Here is a 15,551-nt window from a genome sequence, read left to right on the forward strand (position 1 = left end):
AGATAAAGGTATTTTAAAAAAACTCAGTATAAATATCATCAATCCCATACTCAAAATTCACCAAGGCCAGGACTCTTCAAGTGTCCATTTGTCTTCTTCATTCTTCCATTCCGTGCACTTGCATAACACATCAATTATTGGGCTATGACAATATTTAAATCCTAATTATAATTAAAATAATCATATTACATTTTTATCAAGGCTTAAATGATTAAATTTATCTCAGATTTTTTTTTTGAATTTTATGGATTGTTGGTATTTTTAGGGTTTTTTTTACATCAAATTCTGAAATAAACTAAATGTTTAGTCGAAATATAATTTTTTAATGAATTTATGATATTATTTATACTTATTTTTCAAACTCAGGAAAAAAAATTGTCCAATTTTTATGAATTTTATTTTTTTCTGAACGATTTATAAGCTTTTATTCTAAACTGTTGATTTGTCACATGGCCAACAACAATCGCTTTTCATAATGATTAGTGCATTCTGTCATAATAAAAAGGTGTCATTGTGACATCACACACCATACCGCCATAGCGGCCAATTATTAGCGGCGAATTAATAAGATGTGAGAGGTAAAAAGTTACTAAAGAGGGGTAGTTGTTTTAATAAAAGGAAGGAAAAGAAGAGAATAGAGTAGAAAATTATTGCTCGGGAGAGATTTAAGTAATTATCTAATTATCACAGAGATATTGATGTAACACGATCCGATGAGTTCGTCGATCAAATTACAATTAAAGAAATAAACAGCGTGCAATGCAGCAAATGAACGACAAACTTTAAAATAATGATTAATACACAATTGCCATCAAATAAGACCTTAGACCCGAAAGGATGTTTGAGAAGAAAACTAGGAATGCGGCAGACTCCCAATGACCCAGGGATCCATAAGAACATGAACATAGTGAGATGAGCAATCACCGCCCTAAGGCGTCCCAACCTCTGTCGATGGCGAAACTAATCGATATCTCAGAAAGAAGATTCCCTATCACTCAAAAGAATGGTGGCTAATCCTATATATCAATTCTCTCAAACTGAGAAGCGACGTCACCGGCAATGACAAAAGTAATTAAGCTGAGAAATTAGGGGAATTTGCAGGGCAGAGTTAACCTGAGTGCTTATCCTGGTCGAGGAAGGAGCAAGATTTCCAAGAAGATTGGAAGTAGTTCTTCGGCGGATCTTCGTGAGCCAATTCCTGCCCGAAGACAAGGCACTCTTGTTGAAGGGACCACGCTGGTGGAACACAAAGTACCCGTTTGGAGAGCAGAAAATCCTTATGGTCGTCACCGTTAGGACGATCAAAAAACCTGCCCAGAGGTCCAACCGGTCCGCTGGCCAGACAATGATCTAACGTTCCAAGCGACCGAATGTGATATAGCAGTTCCTGATGGTTCTCTACTGCTTCTCAATTCAGGGATCACTAGCGAACAATGATCGAAGACCGGAGACAGTCGTTCACCACAGGATCAGGAATGGCGGACGAATAGAAACTGGCTGATATTCACCTCAAGATCAGGAATGGTTGGTCAGCGTTTGCGTGGAGGAACATAAATCGTGAGTTTATAATGATGGTGGCCGGTCCTTCAGATCGTTCAGATTATGTACGCAGTCGAACACCCAAAACGACGACAATATCGATATCCTTCAACGGGTTTGTCCACCAAGGAGATGAACAACGGCATCCAGCTTCAGTACCCTCCTTCACGTCGGGCTATCCTGCAGAGGAACTGTCCTCCCAACAAGAGAATCGTGGAGACCAACAATATGAAAAGGAACAAAACAACAACGAATCTACTTTCACATGCACTCGATTCTTTCTTTGGCATAGACAGCTTCTTCTTCTCCAGTGACTCTTCGACAATAACCATCCCATTTCCGCCAGATCTGAGCGGGACCCTCCAATAGATAAAATAAAACCAAAACACACAACACAAATTTTCTTCCAAATGATCATCCCTTCTCCATTAAGGCATACCCCCCTTTACATTGGTGGATTCCTTAATGGGTCATTAGGGGAAAGGTCCAAGTGAAAGACCTTCCCCTAATGGGCCAATTTAAAACAATTAAAACAGAAATAAACAAGGCCTAAACGGGTGGCCCCTTTAAAAGTCCTTACACACAAAGAACTGCGTGAAATAAGACGCGTAATTTACCCGATCGATCGTCAAGCTGTGTACTTGATGGTGGGTTCTTCATGTCGGCTTGGGCGTCACATCGCGGTTGATGTAAAAAGGTTAGCGCCCAGAAACCAATCATAGGACCTGAACTATATATGAAAAGGTTTTAAAAATCAGATAGATCTCACCGTCCGATCCTCTTTAAGAAGATCGGACGGACGAGATCATATCCCCTTACTTAAAATGTCTCAAAATGATAAGGGCTTTGGGCCAGATCAGCTCGAAGCCCGATTATATTTTGTTTTATAATTTCATCGAGTAGCAGCCCCTTGTTCCGTGATCCCTTTGTTGTTCATCGGCCCGGCCCGATGCGAGGGTAAAAGATATAGTGGGATTCAAATCCCATTTTGAAAATGTTTAAAAAATGTATTGTTTTAGAAATGTCAACAACTCTTTCCTATTGAATTATAATGTCATACCTCTCCTCTATATTGCGCACTTGATACCTGTTTGTAGGCCTGTATGGGCTCTGTACTAGTTGTGGTCGGCTGGGCTTGCCTGCCGAGCGCTGCTCCTTGCCGGTTGCAGGTGGGCTTAAGCGCTTGCGTTCACCTGCCTGTGGCTAGCTTGGGCGCTGATGCACCTGGTCGGCTCCTTAGCCAGCCCAATAGAGGAAATGAAATGAAGAAAACTTTTTTTCTTCATTTCATTTCCTCTAATTCTTTCTTCAATTTTGACTTATTCCCTATAATAGCATATATAACATACTTTTTACAACATTAAAAAATAAAAAATGTCTTAATATAGTTTTACATAGAAATTTTTGAGGATGTAGAACATGCATAAAATGACATTAAAATCCTTTTTTTATCGCTTGCTCTATTTAGTGCATGAAATGCAAAATTCTTGTAAAATCGAAGACAATACACATGAAATGATCCCAAAATGTCTTTAAAATGTGTATGTTTACATGATATATTTTGGGTCCATCAACACTCCTGAACTATTTTATCCTATTTCTCATTTCCTTTTTTGAGTAGGGATATCTGGTGCTTTGTGAGCATAGATGATGATAGAAAGGACAAATGTGAACCAATGATTGGAGAAATTTCATACAGAAAAAGGATAGTCACCCTAGATGTCATGCAACGACAGCAATGAGGAGAGACATAATTTGATTAAATCGGCGGCCTGGATTATTCTTAGCTTCAATGCCTGATAGTCTAGCTTTATATCTTTCTGTATTTCCATCCATACCCTTAGATCTATAAGATGATGTGCAAATAGTGATAAAACATTATATTTCAACTGATTTCCTACTTAAGTAGGCTGATTAATAGAGAGGGAGGTTAAGGATCCATCAATGGCTTTTCTTCATTGTTTGAGATGATTGGAGAGGCAGAATAGAGAATAGGATAGGCATGCCTATATATGTAAAGTTTCATGGTCCTAGAGGAATATGAGGAACTTAAGTTCTCTTGCCACACATTATGTTGTTGTGATCCTCATTATTTGTGAAGTTCTACTTCATTGTATTTTTCATATCAAACCCTCATCTTCACCACTCTTGACATGTCATCATCACTTTATTCCATTGTCTTGCCTCATCATTCCCTTTCTCCGAACCCTAATACTCAATGTAATCACATCATACTTCCTATCTGCACCTATTTGGATAGCTTATCACTATGTTTCCATCTTCTCATTCCATTGTCTACCGCTCTTCCCCTACCTCTTCATCATACGTCCGTATACTATCATGTATCTCGTATATCGCCTCTCATATATTTAATAGTAATTTAAAGAAAATAAGATCCCTGATCTTCATTCCTTATGATGAAAACAGGTACTCCTCACTAGGTAGATTCATCTATGTGCATTCATATTTTTTTATTAATCTCTTGATTAGACTAGAGAAAACCAACAATGCAAATTCGAATCCCCAAATATGATTTTACTACCGTCCCATTCCTATGGGATCAAAATTGCAAAAATGACAATGGGTGACATAGGGGGGTACATGGTGACTTCAGAAATTCAAGGTGCCAAGGATCATGTAGATACATTTAGAGGCTTGACACTCTAAGATGTCAAAACATTTCTCTAAATGAACCAAGAAAGCACAGATCCCATCCGTACAAAAGTTCTCTAAATGAACCAAGAAACCACAGATCCCATCCGTACAAAAGTCACAATATTGCTGACCATAATACACTGGTATCTCTTAAACTATTGGGTATGGGAGGACATGGAGTAATGAGAAACCAGACGTGCAAAGTAAATATTGATTACTATTTCTCAATGAGATAACAACATGATTCCCAATTACTGCCACACAAGAAAAATAAAAAATATCTTTGGGAATTTTGAGGTCCTTCCTAGTTTTTCTCTTACCTATTTTGTTGTTCCCATTTGGTCACAGAGGTAAATTTTTAAATTTAAAAATAGTTTTTAGTGTTTTTTCAAGACGCTATTTGTATTCATAAAATTAACCACACCGAGTTAAAGCTTCAAAATTTTAAGGCACCTTGATTATAAAAATGCGAAGGCAGTAAGCTTGAAAATAAGGTCATTTGTTAATTTGTTTACAAAGGATACTTATTCATTATTATATTAAAAATCATAAATTTCACCCGTATAGTTATTCTAAATTAATCAGACATGCACGTTATGTTAACTAAGTATGATCAAATCTATTTTTGGAGATCAAATTTATTTTCGGAGAAATTTTACGATTTTCCGGTGTTTACATACATCTTTGCTCTAAATAAAGACACCTGTTCCTATATTCTGTTTTTTAATTAAATGTAACCGCAAAGCAAATTAGGAACGCCTAAAAGTCTTCTCTTCTATTCGCTCCAAGAATGACACTATTGTTATACTGAAATAGACTACAAAACTTCAAACTTAGGGGCACTCCAAACACTTTCTTTAAAACCCAAATTTGTGAGTGGGGTGTGAAGAGCTTATATTCAGGTGGAGATTGATTAGAGAAATTCAAATTTCGGCACAGAATTGTCTTCGCTGTGCGCTTTCCATCGTTTGCTCATTCTACCATCTACTGTCTATCGGAGGGGTAAGATACTTGGGCAACGCCGTTTACTTCCTGCACGCGCATAAGATGTAAGATTATGTGGCGGAAGCATGCTTGCAGCCTGCACGACGCAGTAAGATGTAAGATTTTGTGGCGGACGCATATTAGACAGGGATAATCAGGCGAATATCGGGATGAAACCGTTTATTACGTACTATATACTGTGCCAAACGAGAAAGGTTCCAGACACTAGAAACACGACTTGTTTCTTGCTTTACAGACGCTGAACTCTAACAAAGAGGGACTCGGCGACGGCGGGGGGGCGGGGCGGAGTACCTTTCAGCCGGAGATCTCGATGGCCTTGACTTCCGGCTTCCTGGCCTCCTCTTTGGGCACGGTGACGGTGAGCACGCCGTTCTCCATGGCCGCCTTCACCTGGTCCAGCTTCGCGTTCTCCGGCAGCCGGAACCGCCTCAGGAACTTGCCGCTGCTGCGCTCCACGCGGTGCCAGCGGTCCGTCTTCTCCTCCTTCTCCCTGCTCCTTTCGCCGCTGATCTGCAGCACGCGGCCTTCCTCCACCTCCACCTTCACCTCCTCCTTCTTCACCCCCGGCAGGTCCGCGCGGAAGACGTGCGCCTCCGGCGTCTCCTTCCAGTCGATGTTCGTGCTCGCGAAGGCGGAGCTCGTCTCGGAGGACGGCTTGGCCTCGGACAGCGATCGGAAGGTGTCGAAGAAGGGATCCCACACCTCCAGCGAGAACGGATCGAACACGTTGCTCCTCCGCCCGAAGATGCTCGGCACGATCGACATCTTCGATTATTCTTCTGCCTCTTCCTCGCTCTCACTCGTTTTCTCGGCAACTTCTTTTCTGATTTTCGAATCCTGCAGCCCTCCCGTTTTATAAGAGCGGCGATTCCCTCTCTAGGCCAGTCCAGAAAGACCGATAACTCTCGAGAAAGCCGATCCAGAACGTTCTGGACCGGCATCGACAGCGCAGGTCCCGACGTGTCCGATACTCACGAGCCCACCTCCCCAGGGAATCAACCCAGCCCATTAATAAACAGAGCCCATAATTTAAAAAACGAGCAGAGCCAGAGCCCCCATTGTTTAGTCAGCCTCTCGGGATGACTGGCCGTAGGTCGACTAACCCGACTCGAGTTATTCTACCACAGCCGGCCCAATACGCCCATTTATTTACCCATTAAACTTTTTCTCTATTTTATATAACCCATTACGCCAATAATTTAAAAAAGTATATTAATCTTGAAGAGAGAGAGAGAGAGAGAGAGAGAGAGAGAGAGAGAGAGAGAGAGAGAGAGAGAGAGAGAGAGAGAGAGAGTTCGACCCTACTCGACCGGTCGACCCGTGCTCAAAAGGTCCGGCGGACTTTGGGTCGGATTGACCAGTTCGTTTTGGAGTCGTGCGGAGGAGCCCTTATTTCGAGCTGTGTTGTGATTCCTCCTCGACTTTCTCTTATAGGGGGGAGGGTGAGTCTGCGAGTGAGGTGGTCGAGCCGGCGGTTTCTTCTCGGGATGGAGGGGGAAGAGGAGGGGGTCTGCAAGGGACGGGGAGGAGGAGACGGGGGGACGAGCGTGCAGGCGACGGCGCTGGACGGGATCGTGAACGTGAACTCGCTGTTCACGCTGGGCGCCTTCGTGGGGCTGGCCTGGGACCCCAGGGACCCCCGGGGCAGCCTGGCCAGGCCCGAGTGCGCCGCCGGCGACCGGGCGGCGGAGGACATGGTGGCCTTCCACGTCTTCGCCTTCAGCGCCTTCCTCTTCTCCAGCCTCGTCGCCATGTGCCTCAAGCAGGCCGTCCGCCTCGTCCGCCGCCGCAAGGCCCCCGGCGTCGTCCATCTCCGCGGGTTGGCCCTGTGGGAGGACCGCGCCTGGGGCGCGCACCGCGTCAACAAAGCGCTGCTGCGGGCCGGCATCGTGCTCTCCGCCCTCGGATCCACGGCCGGCTGCGGCTTCCTCGTGCTCGCCCTCGTCAACGTCGTCCAGATCAAGCTCGGCAGGCTCGGCTGCGCCGCCGCCGCCGCCGCCGCCGTCGTGCCGCTGCTCGTCCTCGTCCCCGCCGCCATGCTCATCTACCTTCTCATCGTCTTCTACGCCTTCACCCGCTGACGTCTTCCAACTTGTTTTTCGTTCGTGTTCTACTCACTCCCTCTGTGGCTCCTCTCCCCATCTCTTTCGAGTTTCGATTCCCAGCTAGCACTCGTCTGCAACTGCAAGGAGGAATTTTCAACAGCCTGGATTCACACCCAATTCTTGCGTGTGAAATTTACGCCTTCAAAAGTAAGTGCTCATAAACAGCTTTCTGATAGATATCCCGCACGCTTCTTCTCCTCCCCTACATCTCCCTGCAACCACCGTGTGCCTTAAAAGTTGTTTGATGACCCATCGCTGCACAGTCCGTCTCTGACGCGACGGATTCTCTAAGATGAGTAATTGCCAACTACCCAGTAAAAGATGGGATATACCTTCCAATTTATTCGAAATAGACGGTCAAACATTTTTTTTGTTCTGTCGATAAGATACTTACCTTGGTGAGGCCCTTTAATTTTTGGTAACCACTGTCATGAACAGACCCTTTGCTCTTTGGCCATCAATAGACTTCACTTGGATGTTTCTCTCCCAATAGACTTTATCCAGTTCATCTTTCTTGCATTCCTTTTTTAAGTCTTGATTCATACTAGCTTAATCTCTTTCTGTCTCTATTTTAACTCTTCAAGTTCAATCGAAGACCCCTCAATTCATGAATCCATCTCTTTCTATCTCTACCTATTGAACCCAAATAAAATCATACCCTCTAAGTGATGGAGGATGACTAGATACGACAGAGCCAGGTGATGACGGGAACTGGATCCTAGGACAACTAGGGGTGATGGGATAAAACATACCACAAATCACACGGTCGAATTTGAAAATTAAATCCAGTGAAAATACTGATGGTGCACCCCCTCTCCTCGTCGAGGACGGGAGTACTATCTTACAACCACCGTGGTGATGCAAAGCACCAAAAATCAATAACTTTGAACGGGCGATCACTAGAAGATTCAAAGGCCTGTTCTATCTATTCGCTTGAAGATTCAAAATCCAAATCTAATCCAACGGCGGCGGATGAACATTCGAAGAATACTGGACGAAGAACACGGCACCAAAGAGTGTAGGAGTACCTCGGCACTTGATAGTGCGTGTAGAGGTTGCGGGGAATTCTTGACGAATCGTTGACGAGTGCGAGGCTGGACACCAAGGCGAGCGCGAGGGCTTGGGGAGCAATGTAGTGGCTAGGGTTGGGTGCAGTGATGTGAACGACAGCGCGGCCTGCGCGGGGCCAGAACCTATGCGGGCGGGCACCTGCGCGGGGCAAGCGTCTGTGCAAGCGGGCGCTTATGCGCGCAGGGCGAGTGCCTGGGCAGGCTGGCGCCTGCGTAGGGTGGGCGCCTATTCAAATGGCCTAGTAGCGGGCGCTGCGTGGGGCGGGTGACTGTGTGGGGGGACGCTTGCGCGGAGCGGGCGCCTATGTGGCCGAGCGCCTGCATAGGGCGAGCGCTTGTGCGGGCAGGCGTCGGCATGGGGCGGGCGCTTGTGCAGACGGCCTGGTGTGGGGCAGCGGCCAAGGGGGGAAGGCAGGGTGACGGTCTAGGGAACAGGGTGTCCTGTACGCGGGGCAGCGGCCAAGGAACAGGGGCACGGGCGGCCGAGGCGTTGGGCGCTGGCGGCCGGGGCGTAGGGTGGTGGCCAAGGGCGTAGAGCGCGGCGGTGATTTGCGGCGGTGGTGATCGGCGGCGACTGCAACCAGAACAGGATGGGGAAGATAGGGCGAGCGTTCCAAGGGGAGAAAAAAAACTTCAACTCTTGAAATAAACTCCATAAGTGTTCTTTTGCAACATTGGCCTACATATAGGCCTTGGAGGAAAGAGAAAATAAAATAACCGTCAAGGACGAGGCAACATGTCGACTCGTCACGTCACAAATGGTTCTACAATTGTCATTGGCGACGTGTCATGACGCGGGATATGTCATGCGTAAATGGAGGCGCGTTCGTCGTCGGTGCATTGATGTGGTTGTCATCATGACAATTCTTCAGTTGACGTAGATGACGGGTTAGGATGCGAGGCATCTTGGATGACGGTGGCAGTGCGTCCGAAGATGGTGCGTTGACGTCGTTGTCACCAATTCCCCCAGGGTCAGAACAACTTGACTCCGTCAAGTTGTTGGCAGGAAGCTCCAAAGGCGTCAACAGGTCTGGGCAAAGGTGAGCCAAGTCCGCCTCTGCAATCCACGTGTCGTGCGTCGATGGTTTGCCATGCCAACGAACAAGAAACTTTCACACTGCCCCACCCTTGGTGTAGGTGATTTCCTCATCTAGTATAGCCTCGGTGTTCTCTTACCAGTCAGAAGATAATGAAGGAGGAGTGGACAAGTCAAACTCGCTCATCAGAAAGCCCATGGGTAGGGATTGGTCATTAGATGAGAGAGGTGGGGCTTTATATGTGGCCAAATCCGAAATATTGAAAGTGGTGCTTATCCCCCATGTAGAGGGTATACCAACGACATAGGCATTTTCCCCTACTCGCTTGAGGATCGGGAACGGCCCGGCACTACGAGCATGAAGCTTGATTGCCCGTTGGGGGAGAAAATTGCTCTAGCCTTCCCTCACCATCACCATCATTAAATTTGCAAAAACGACGGCGTAAATCTGCGGTCTGTTTGTATGATGCGTTGCTACTCGTGATGCGATGATGAATGTCCTCGTGTAGACTTCTAATATGATTTGCAAATTTTGATCATCGTTTGAGACTTTAGCATGCGATAACGTGGGTATGAGGTCGGTAGGTTTACGAGGTGGGTGAACATGAACGATTTCAAAAGGACTCATGCCGGTGGTACGGTTGACCGATGCATTGTAGGCAAACTTGGTGCGCGGAATGATAGTATCCCAAGATTTGAGGTTGTCCCTAACCAAAGATCGTAATAGATTGTCGAGGCTTCTATTAATGACTTCAGTCTGGCCGTCACTTTGGGGATGAAAAGACGTAGAAAATTTGAGTTGTGTCCCCAAGAGGTGCCAAAGGGTCTTCTAAAAGTAGCTAGTGAATCCGACATTTTTGTCCGATACTATACTCTTTGGAAGTCCATGTAAGTGGACAACTTCATTAAAATAAAGTTGAGCAACATGAGAAGCATCAGAAGTTTTAAAACATGGAATGAAATGGGCCATTTTAGAAAAAACGATCTACAACAACCATGATGGAATCATAACGCTTGAGAGTTCTCGAAGTCCTAGAACAAAGTCTATGCTCACGTCATCCCAAGGTTATGAGGGACAGGTAGGGAAGTATAGAGACCCGTGTTTTGTTTTACCTGCTTAGCAAGAGCACATACACGACATTGGGATATAATATTTTCTACGTCTCATTTTAGGGAAGGCCAAAAGGATTTATGATCAACAGTGGCAATCATCTTATCTCGCTCAAAGTGACCACTTAGGCCTCCGGCGCGTGTTTCCCATACAAGGAAGTCTCTAAGAGAAGTCTGTGGGATGCATAGATGGCGGTCGAGAATAGAATCCTCTTCTCGAATATAGTCTTGGGTTTTCGGGTTAGGGCATTTTCCCACGGACTGGATGATATACGCAAAGTCCGGACAATCGGTATAAAGATCCTTTATCTGATCAAACCTAATTACCTCAATTTTCATGACATTCAAAAGGTGGACGCGTCTACTTAAAGCATCCACAACCTTGTTCTTGACACCTCTCTTGTGCTTTAGGACAAAAGTGTACGATCGAATGTATTCGACCCATCTAACATGTCTAAGATTTAACTTTTGCTGGGAATGGAGATACTTCAATGCCTCATGGTCGGAATAGAGAACGAATTCTTTAGAGAGCAAATAATGTCGCCAGTGACGTAGGGATTGAAGAATGGCATAGAATTATTTATCATAAGTAGAGTATTTGAGCTTGGCATCATTCAATTTTTCATTAAAGAAGGTGATAGGATGATTCTCCTAACTCAACACTCCTCCAATTCCTAATCCTGACGCATCACAAGCGATCTCAAATACCTTACTAAAATTGGGTAAACGTAAGATGGGAACTTGTGCCATCTTAAGCTTTATATCGTCAAAGGATTTCTGTGCTAATGCGGTCCACTCAAAATGATTCCCCTTTAGGCATTTGGTCATGGGTGCCATAATGGTACTAAAGTTAGAGATGAAGCATCGATAGAAGGTCGCCAAACCATGAAAACTACGAACATCATGGACATTTCTAGGAGTCGGCCATTGGGTTATGGAAACTATTTTTGCTGGATCTACGGATACACCTTGTGCCGATAAGATAAAGTAAAGGAATGAGACATGATCAACAAGAAACAAACATTTCTTTGGATGGGCATATAATTGTTCGGCCTTTTAGAACTTCACAAACTAGGCGTAGGTGGTGGACATGATCGTTCTTGGATTTACTATAAATGAGTATATCATCAAAATAAACCACAACAAAGTTTCCTATGAATGGTCTAAGGATGTGGTTCATCAATCACTAGAGGGTACTAGGAGCATTTGACAAGCCAAAAGGCATGACTTTCCATTCATATAAGCCATCCTTGATTTTAAATGCGGTTTTCCATTCATCTCCAGGACGGATTCAGATTTGATGATAACCACTCTTTAGATAAATTTTTGAGAAAATTTTTGAACAAGTCATCATGTCGAACATATCATCAATGCGAGGGATGGGAAACCTATGCTTAATGGTGATCTTATTAATGGCTCTACTATCAATACACATGCGCCAACTCCCATCCTTTTTAGGAGCCAGCAATGCCGGTACGCCGCATGGGCGAAGGATCTCCTGAATAAATCCCTTGTCCAAGAGCTCTTGGACTTGACGCTGAAGTTCCTTATATTGCGTGGGATCCATATGATAATGGGGAAGATTGGGCAAGGATGATCTAGGAATGAAATCAATGGCATGCTGAATTTCACGCACAGGTGGTAGATCATTGGGTAAATCCTCGGGGAAGACGCTCTCAAATTCAGCTAGTAACTGGGAAACCTCTGGTGGTGGGGGTGTGGAATTTTCAAAGGAATGATCGGGGATCATGGCTAGACAAATAGCCATCTCAATATCTATCTCCTTCTGAAATTGGCGCCCATGGAGAGTGCAGAGACCTAATGACGTTGGTTTCGGTGAAGGTCTTTTAGGGTTATGGGTATAAGGGTGCCATGTGATTCTCTTACCTTGATAAATGAATGATCAAGTGTCACTCCTACCAAAAATGTGCACGTAATTATCATATATCCAAAGTCAACCAAGGATAATGCTGCCCACTTTCATGGGTAACACATCACACAATACTTCTTCCTTGTATGATTGAATTTTGAGAGGAAGGAGACATTGATTCTTCATAGGAATCGATGTAGCATCGATCCATGATACATAATAGGGATGTGGGTGATCAATCAACGGTAATCCCAAACGTGAAGTCATTACATCGGAGACAGCATTGATACAACTACCACTTTCTACGATTGTCTTACACATCTTATCACCAATATTAAAATAAGTGTAAAATATGGATGTCCTCAAAGCAGAATCATCAGTGGATGGTTGGGTAAAGTTGCATCAAACAATTCCCCTAACTGATGTAGATGGATCACTACAAGGAAGGGATGGTGAGCAGTCAGTGATGCCAATGAAGCTCACCAAACCATCTTTGTGCACAAATTCATCTACGATATAATTATCTACCCTGTACTCTTCTTCGTCGATAGGTTGCTTGTCTACGGTAGGTTCAATATCAAAATATTCTTGACCTATATGCAAGGCTCGGGAAGGGCATTGGGACGCTCTATGACCACATCCTTGACATTTAAAGCAAGTCATGCCCGACGGACCGATTGTGCTGGACTAGATTGAGGGACTGGATTGAGGCGGAGCTCGCGCGATGGAGTCAAGGGAAGAAGTGGAACGGGAATTAGGGTTGGTCAGAGCTGCTGATTGTGGTGTGAAGGCTGGAGCATGGTGTTCAGTGGAATTGCGATTTGGAGTAGGTATCGGTGCTGGGAGAGCTAGAGGTGGGTTACGCGGAGCTAATCTGTTGGAGTAGGAGGAATGAACACGATCGGTAAGTGCAGGACGACCACTAACGACAAGAGTATTGTATAAGGTCTGGCATAGTTCAAGATCTTCTACAATCTGATAGGCCTACTTGAGTGTAGCAATCTTTCGAACAAGTAACTCTGTCTCTAAGTATGGATTAAGTCCAGTTCTAAATCAGGATATGACAACTCGGGGATTCTCCTCAACTCGACATCTCATATAAAATTCCTCAAATCGAGTAATGTAGTCGAATATGGGGTGAGCGCTTGTGCGGGCTGGTGCTTGCATGGGGCGGGCGCTTGTGCGGATGACCTAGCGCGGGGCAACGGCCAAGGGGGGAAGGCAGGGTAATGGTCTAGGGCACTGGGCGTCCTGGACGCGGGGCATCGGCCAAGGAACAGGGGTGTGGGCGGCCGAGGTGCTGGGCGCAGGTGACCTGAGGCACTAGGCGCGGGCGGTCGGGGCACAAGGTGGTGGCCAAGGGCGCAGAGCGTGGCGGCGATCAGCGGCGGTGGTGATCGACGGCGGTGGTGATAGGCGGTGGCTGCGGGGAACGGGATGGGGAAGATAGGGCGAGCCTTCTAAGGAGAGAAAAAAAACATCAACTCTTGAAGTAAACTCGCTAAGTGTTCTTTCGCAACATTGACCTACATATAGGCCTTGGAGGAAAGAGAAAATAAAATAACCGTCAATGACGCGGTGATGTGTCAGCTCGTCACGTCACGAATGGTTCTGCAATTGTCATTGGCGATGTGTCATGACGCGGGATATGTCATGCGTAAGTGGAGGCATGTCCGTCGTTGGTGCATTGATATGATCGTTATTGATGCCTCTCAATATGTCATCAAATATTAAGGATTTCTTGAGCATGAAAGTGTCATTTGCATTCATTTAATCCATATCGGCTATATCTTATGTGCATTATTTTCCTACTTACTAACCCAACTTGATTCGTTGAATCAAGTGGATTAGATCTCACTTATTGGATTTAATGAGTTCAGATATGGATCAAGCATCAAGAGAAATGCAGGTGACTAAGAGAAGCTGGCGAAAAATTATAAGGGAGAAAAGCCCTAAAAAATCTCCAAGAAGCATAATTGAGATAAACCTATAAATAGCCTCTTGAGGGCTCACATTAGGTTGTCCAGAAATTCAACCTGAACAGGCTAGGGCTTGGAGGAGAGAGTTCTGCACCCTCCAAGAGCTGATGAGCATTGGAGCTGGGAGAGAAGCAAGCTGAGGAATAGCTGGAGCACGACGATCATCGCCTTGCCGGAAGGGAGTGACACAAGGAGGTGTGAGGGTTCCAGTTTCAGTTCTAGTCTTCTTCTCCTTTCTAAGACAATCGAATTTGGGACTGGAAGGTACTCAGCAGTGCTTCCAGTCATTCCGGACAAGATTGTTCTTCGTTCTAGTTTGATTTCTAGTTCATCGTTTGTTCAAATCGATCTTCCTTTCTTTCTCCTAAAAAAAAATCCACTGTTGTTCTTCACAATCCAGTGTGAAATCCTCTCCTTTAGCAGCTTCCAGGCTGCCAGCAACTGAGGCAGCCAGCAACCAAGGCTACAGCCTAGGTTGCAAGCAGCCCAAGCCGCCACCCGCCTAGGGCGTGGGCAGCCAAAGCTGCCAGCAGCCAGGACCGCCAGCGACCAAGGCTACAGCCTTGGTCGCCAGCAGCCCAGGCCGCTAGCATCGCACGCTGCCAGCAGCCCACGCCGCCGGCAACCAAGGCCGCCAGCAGCGCAAGCTGCGGGCAGCCAAGGCCGCCAGCAGCACACGCTGCCAGCAGCCCACGCCGCCGGAAACCAAGGCCGCCAGCAGCGCAAGCTGCGGGCAGCCAAGGCCGCCAGCAGCGCAAGCTACGGGCAGCCAAGGCCGCCAGCAGCGCACGCTGCTAGCAGCCCACGTCGCCAGCAACCAAGGCCGCCAGCAGCACAAGCTGCGGGCAGCCAAGGCCGCCAGCAGCGCGAGTTGCAGGCAGCCAAGGCCGCTAGTAGCTCAAGCTACCGGCAGCCCAGGCATCCAGGGCAGCACACGGGCGCGCTGCTTGCTCCTCTGCAAGCAGCTTAGGCCGCGAGCAGAGACATCTGTAGGGCGCCCATAGGGTGTTCGTGGATTTGCCTCCAAGGGAAAAAGTAAAATCTTCATTAAAGAAAATCTTTACTGAAGATTTTGTTGAACTGAAACTTTTAAAAAGAACACTCTGTAGATTTTACTGAAAAATTTTAATTGACTTTTTGCGACTCAATATATAGATCTGAATACACATATTGATTTAAAAA

General features: G+C 45.9%; 2 protein-coding genes across 2 annotated transcripts; one reads left to right on the forward strand and one right to left on the reverse strand.

The window, feature by feature from the left end:
- Positions 1-5,331: 5,331 nt before the first annotated feature.
- LOC144715591 (17.8 kDa class I heat shock protein-like) lies at positions 5,332-6,034 on the reverse strand. The gene has a single exon (XM_078590534.1). It carries the CDS (start codon positions 5,962-5,964, stop codon positions 5,494-5,496), a length of 471 nt encoding a protein of 156 aa, XP_078446660.1. The 5' UTR covers positions 5,965-6,034; the 3' UTR covers positions 5,332-5,493.
- A 487-nt stretch (positions 6,035-6,521) lies between these two features.
- LOC144715590 (uncharacterized) lies at positions 6,522-7,485 on the forward strand. The gene has a single exon (XM_078590533.1). It carries the CDS (start codon positions 6,687-6,689, stop codon positions 7,278-7,280), a length of 594 nt encoding a protein of 197 aa, XP_078446659.1. The 5' UTR covers positions 6,522-6,686; the 3' UTR covers positions 7,281-7,485.
- The last annotated feature ends 8,066 nt before the right edge of the window (positions 7,486-15,551 follow it).

The sequence above is a fragment of the Wolffia australiana genome, chromosome 19 (assembly GCF_029677425.1).
Source record: "Wolffia australiana isolate 7733 chromosome 19, ASM2967742v1".
Taxonomy (NCBI): Eukaryota; Viridiplantae; Streptophyta; class Magnoliopsida; order Alismatales; family Araceae; genus Wolffia; species Wolffia australiana.

What these genes read in the sequence shown, in the direction of transcription:
- LOC144715591 (XM_078590534.1), bottom strand. Translation starts at nt 5,964, where the DNA reads ATGTCGATCGTGCCGAGCATCTTCGGGCGGAGGAGCAACGTGTTCGAT.
- LOC144715590 (XM_078590533.1), top strand. Translation starts at nt 6,687, where the DNA reads ATGGAGGGGGAAGAGGAGGGGGTCTGCAAGGGACGGGGAGGAGGAGAC.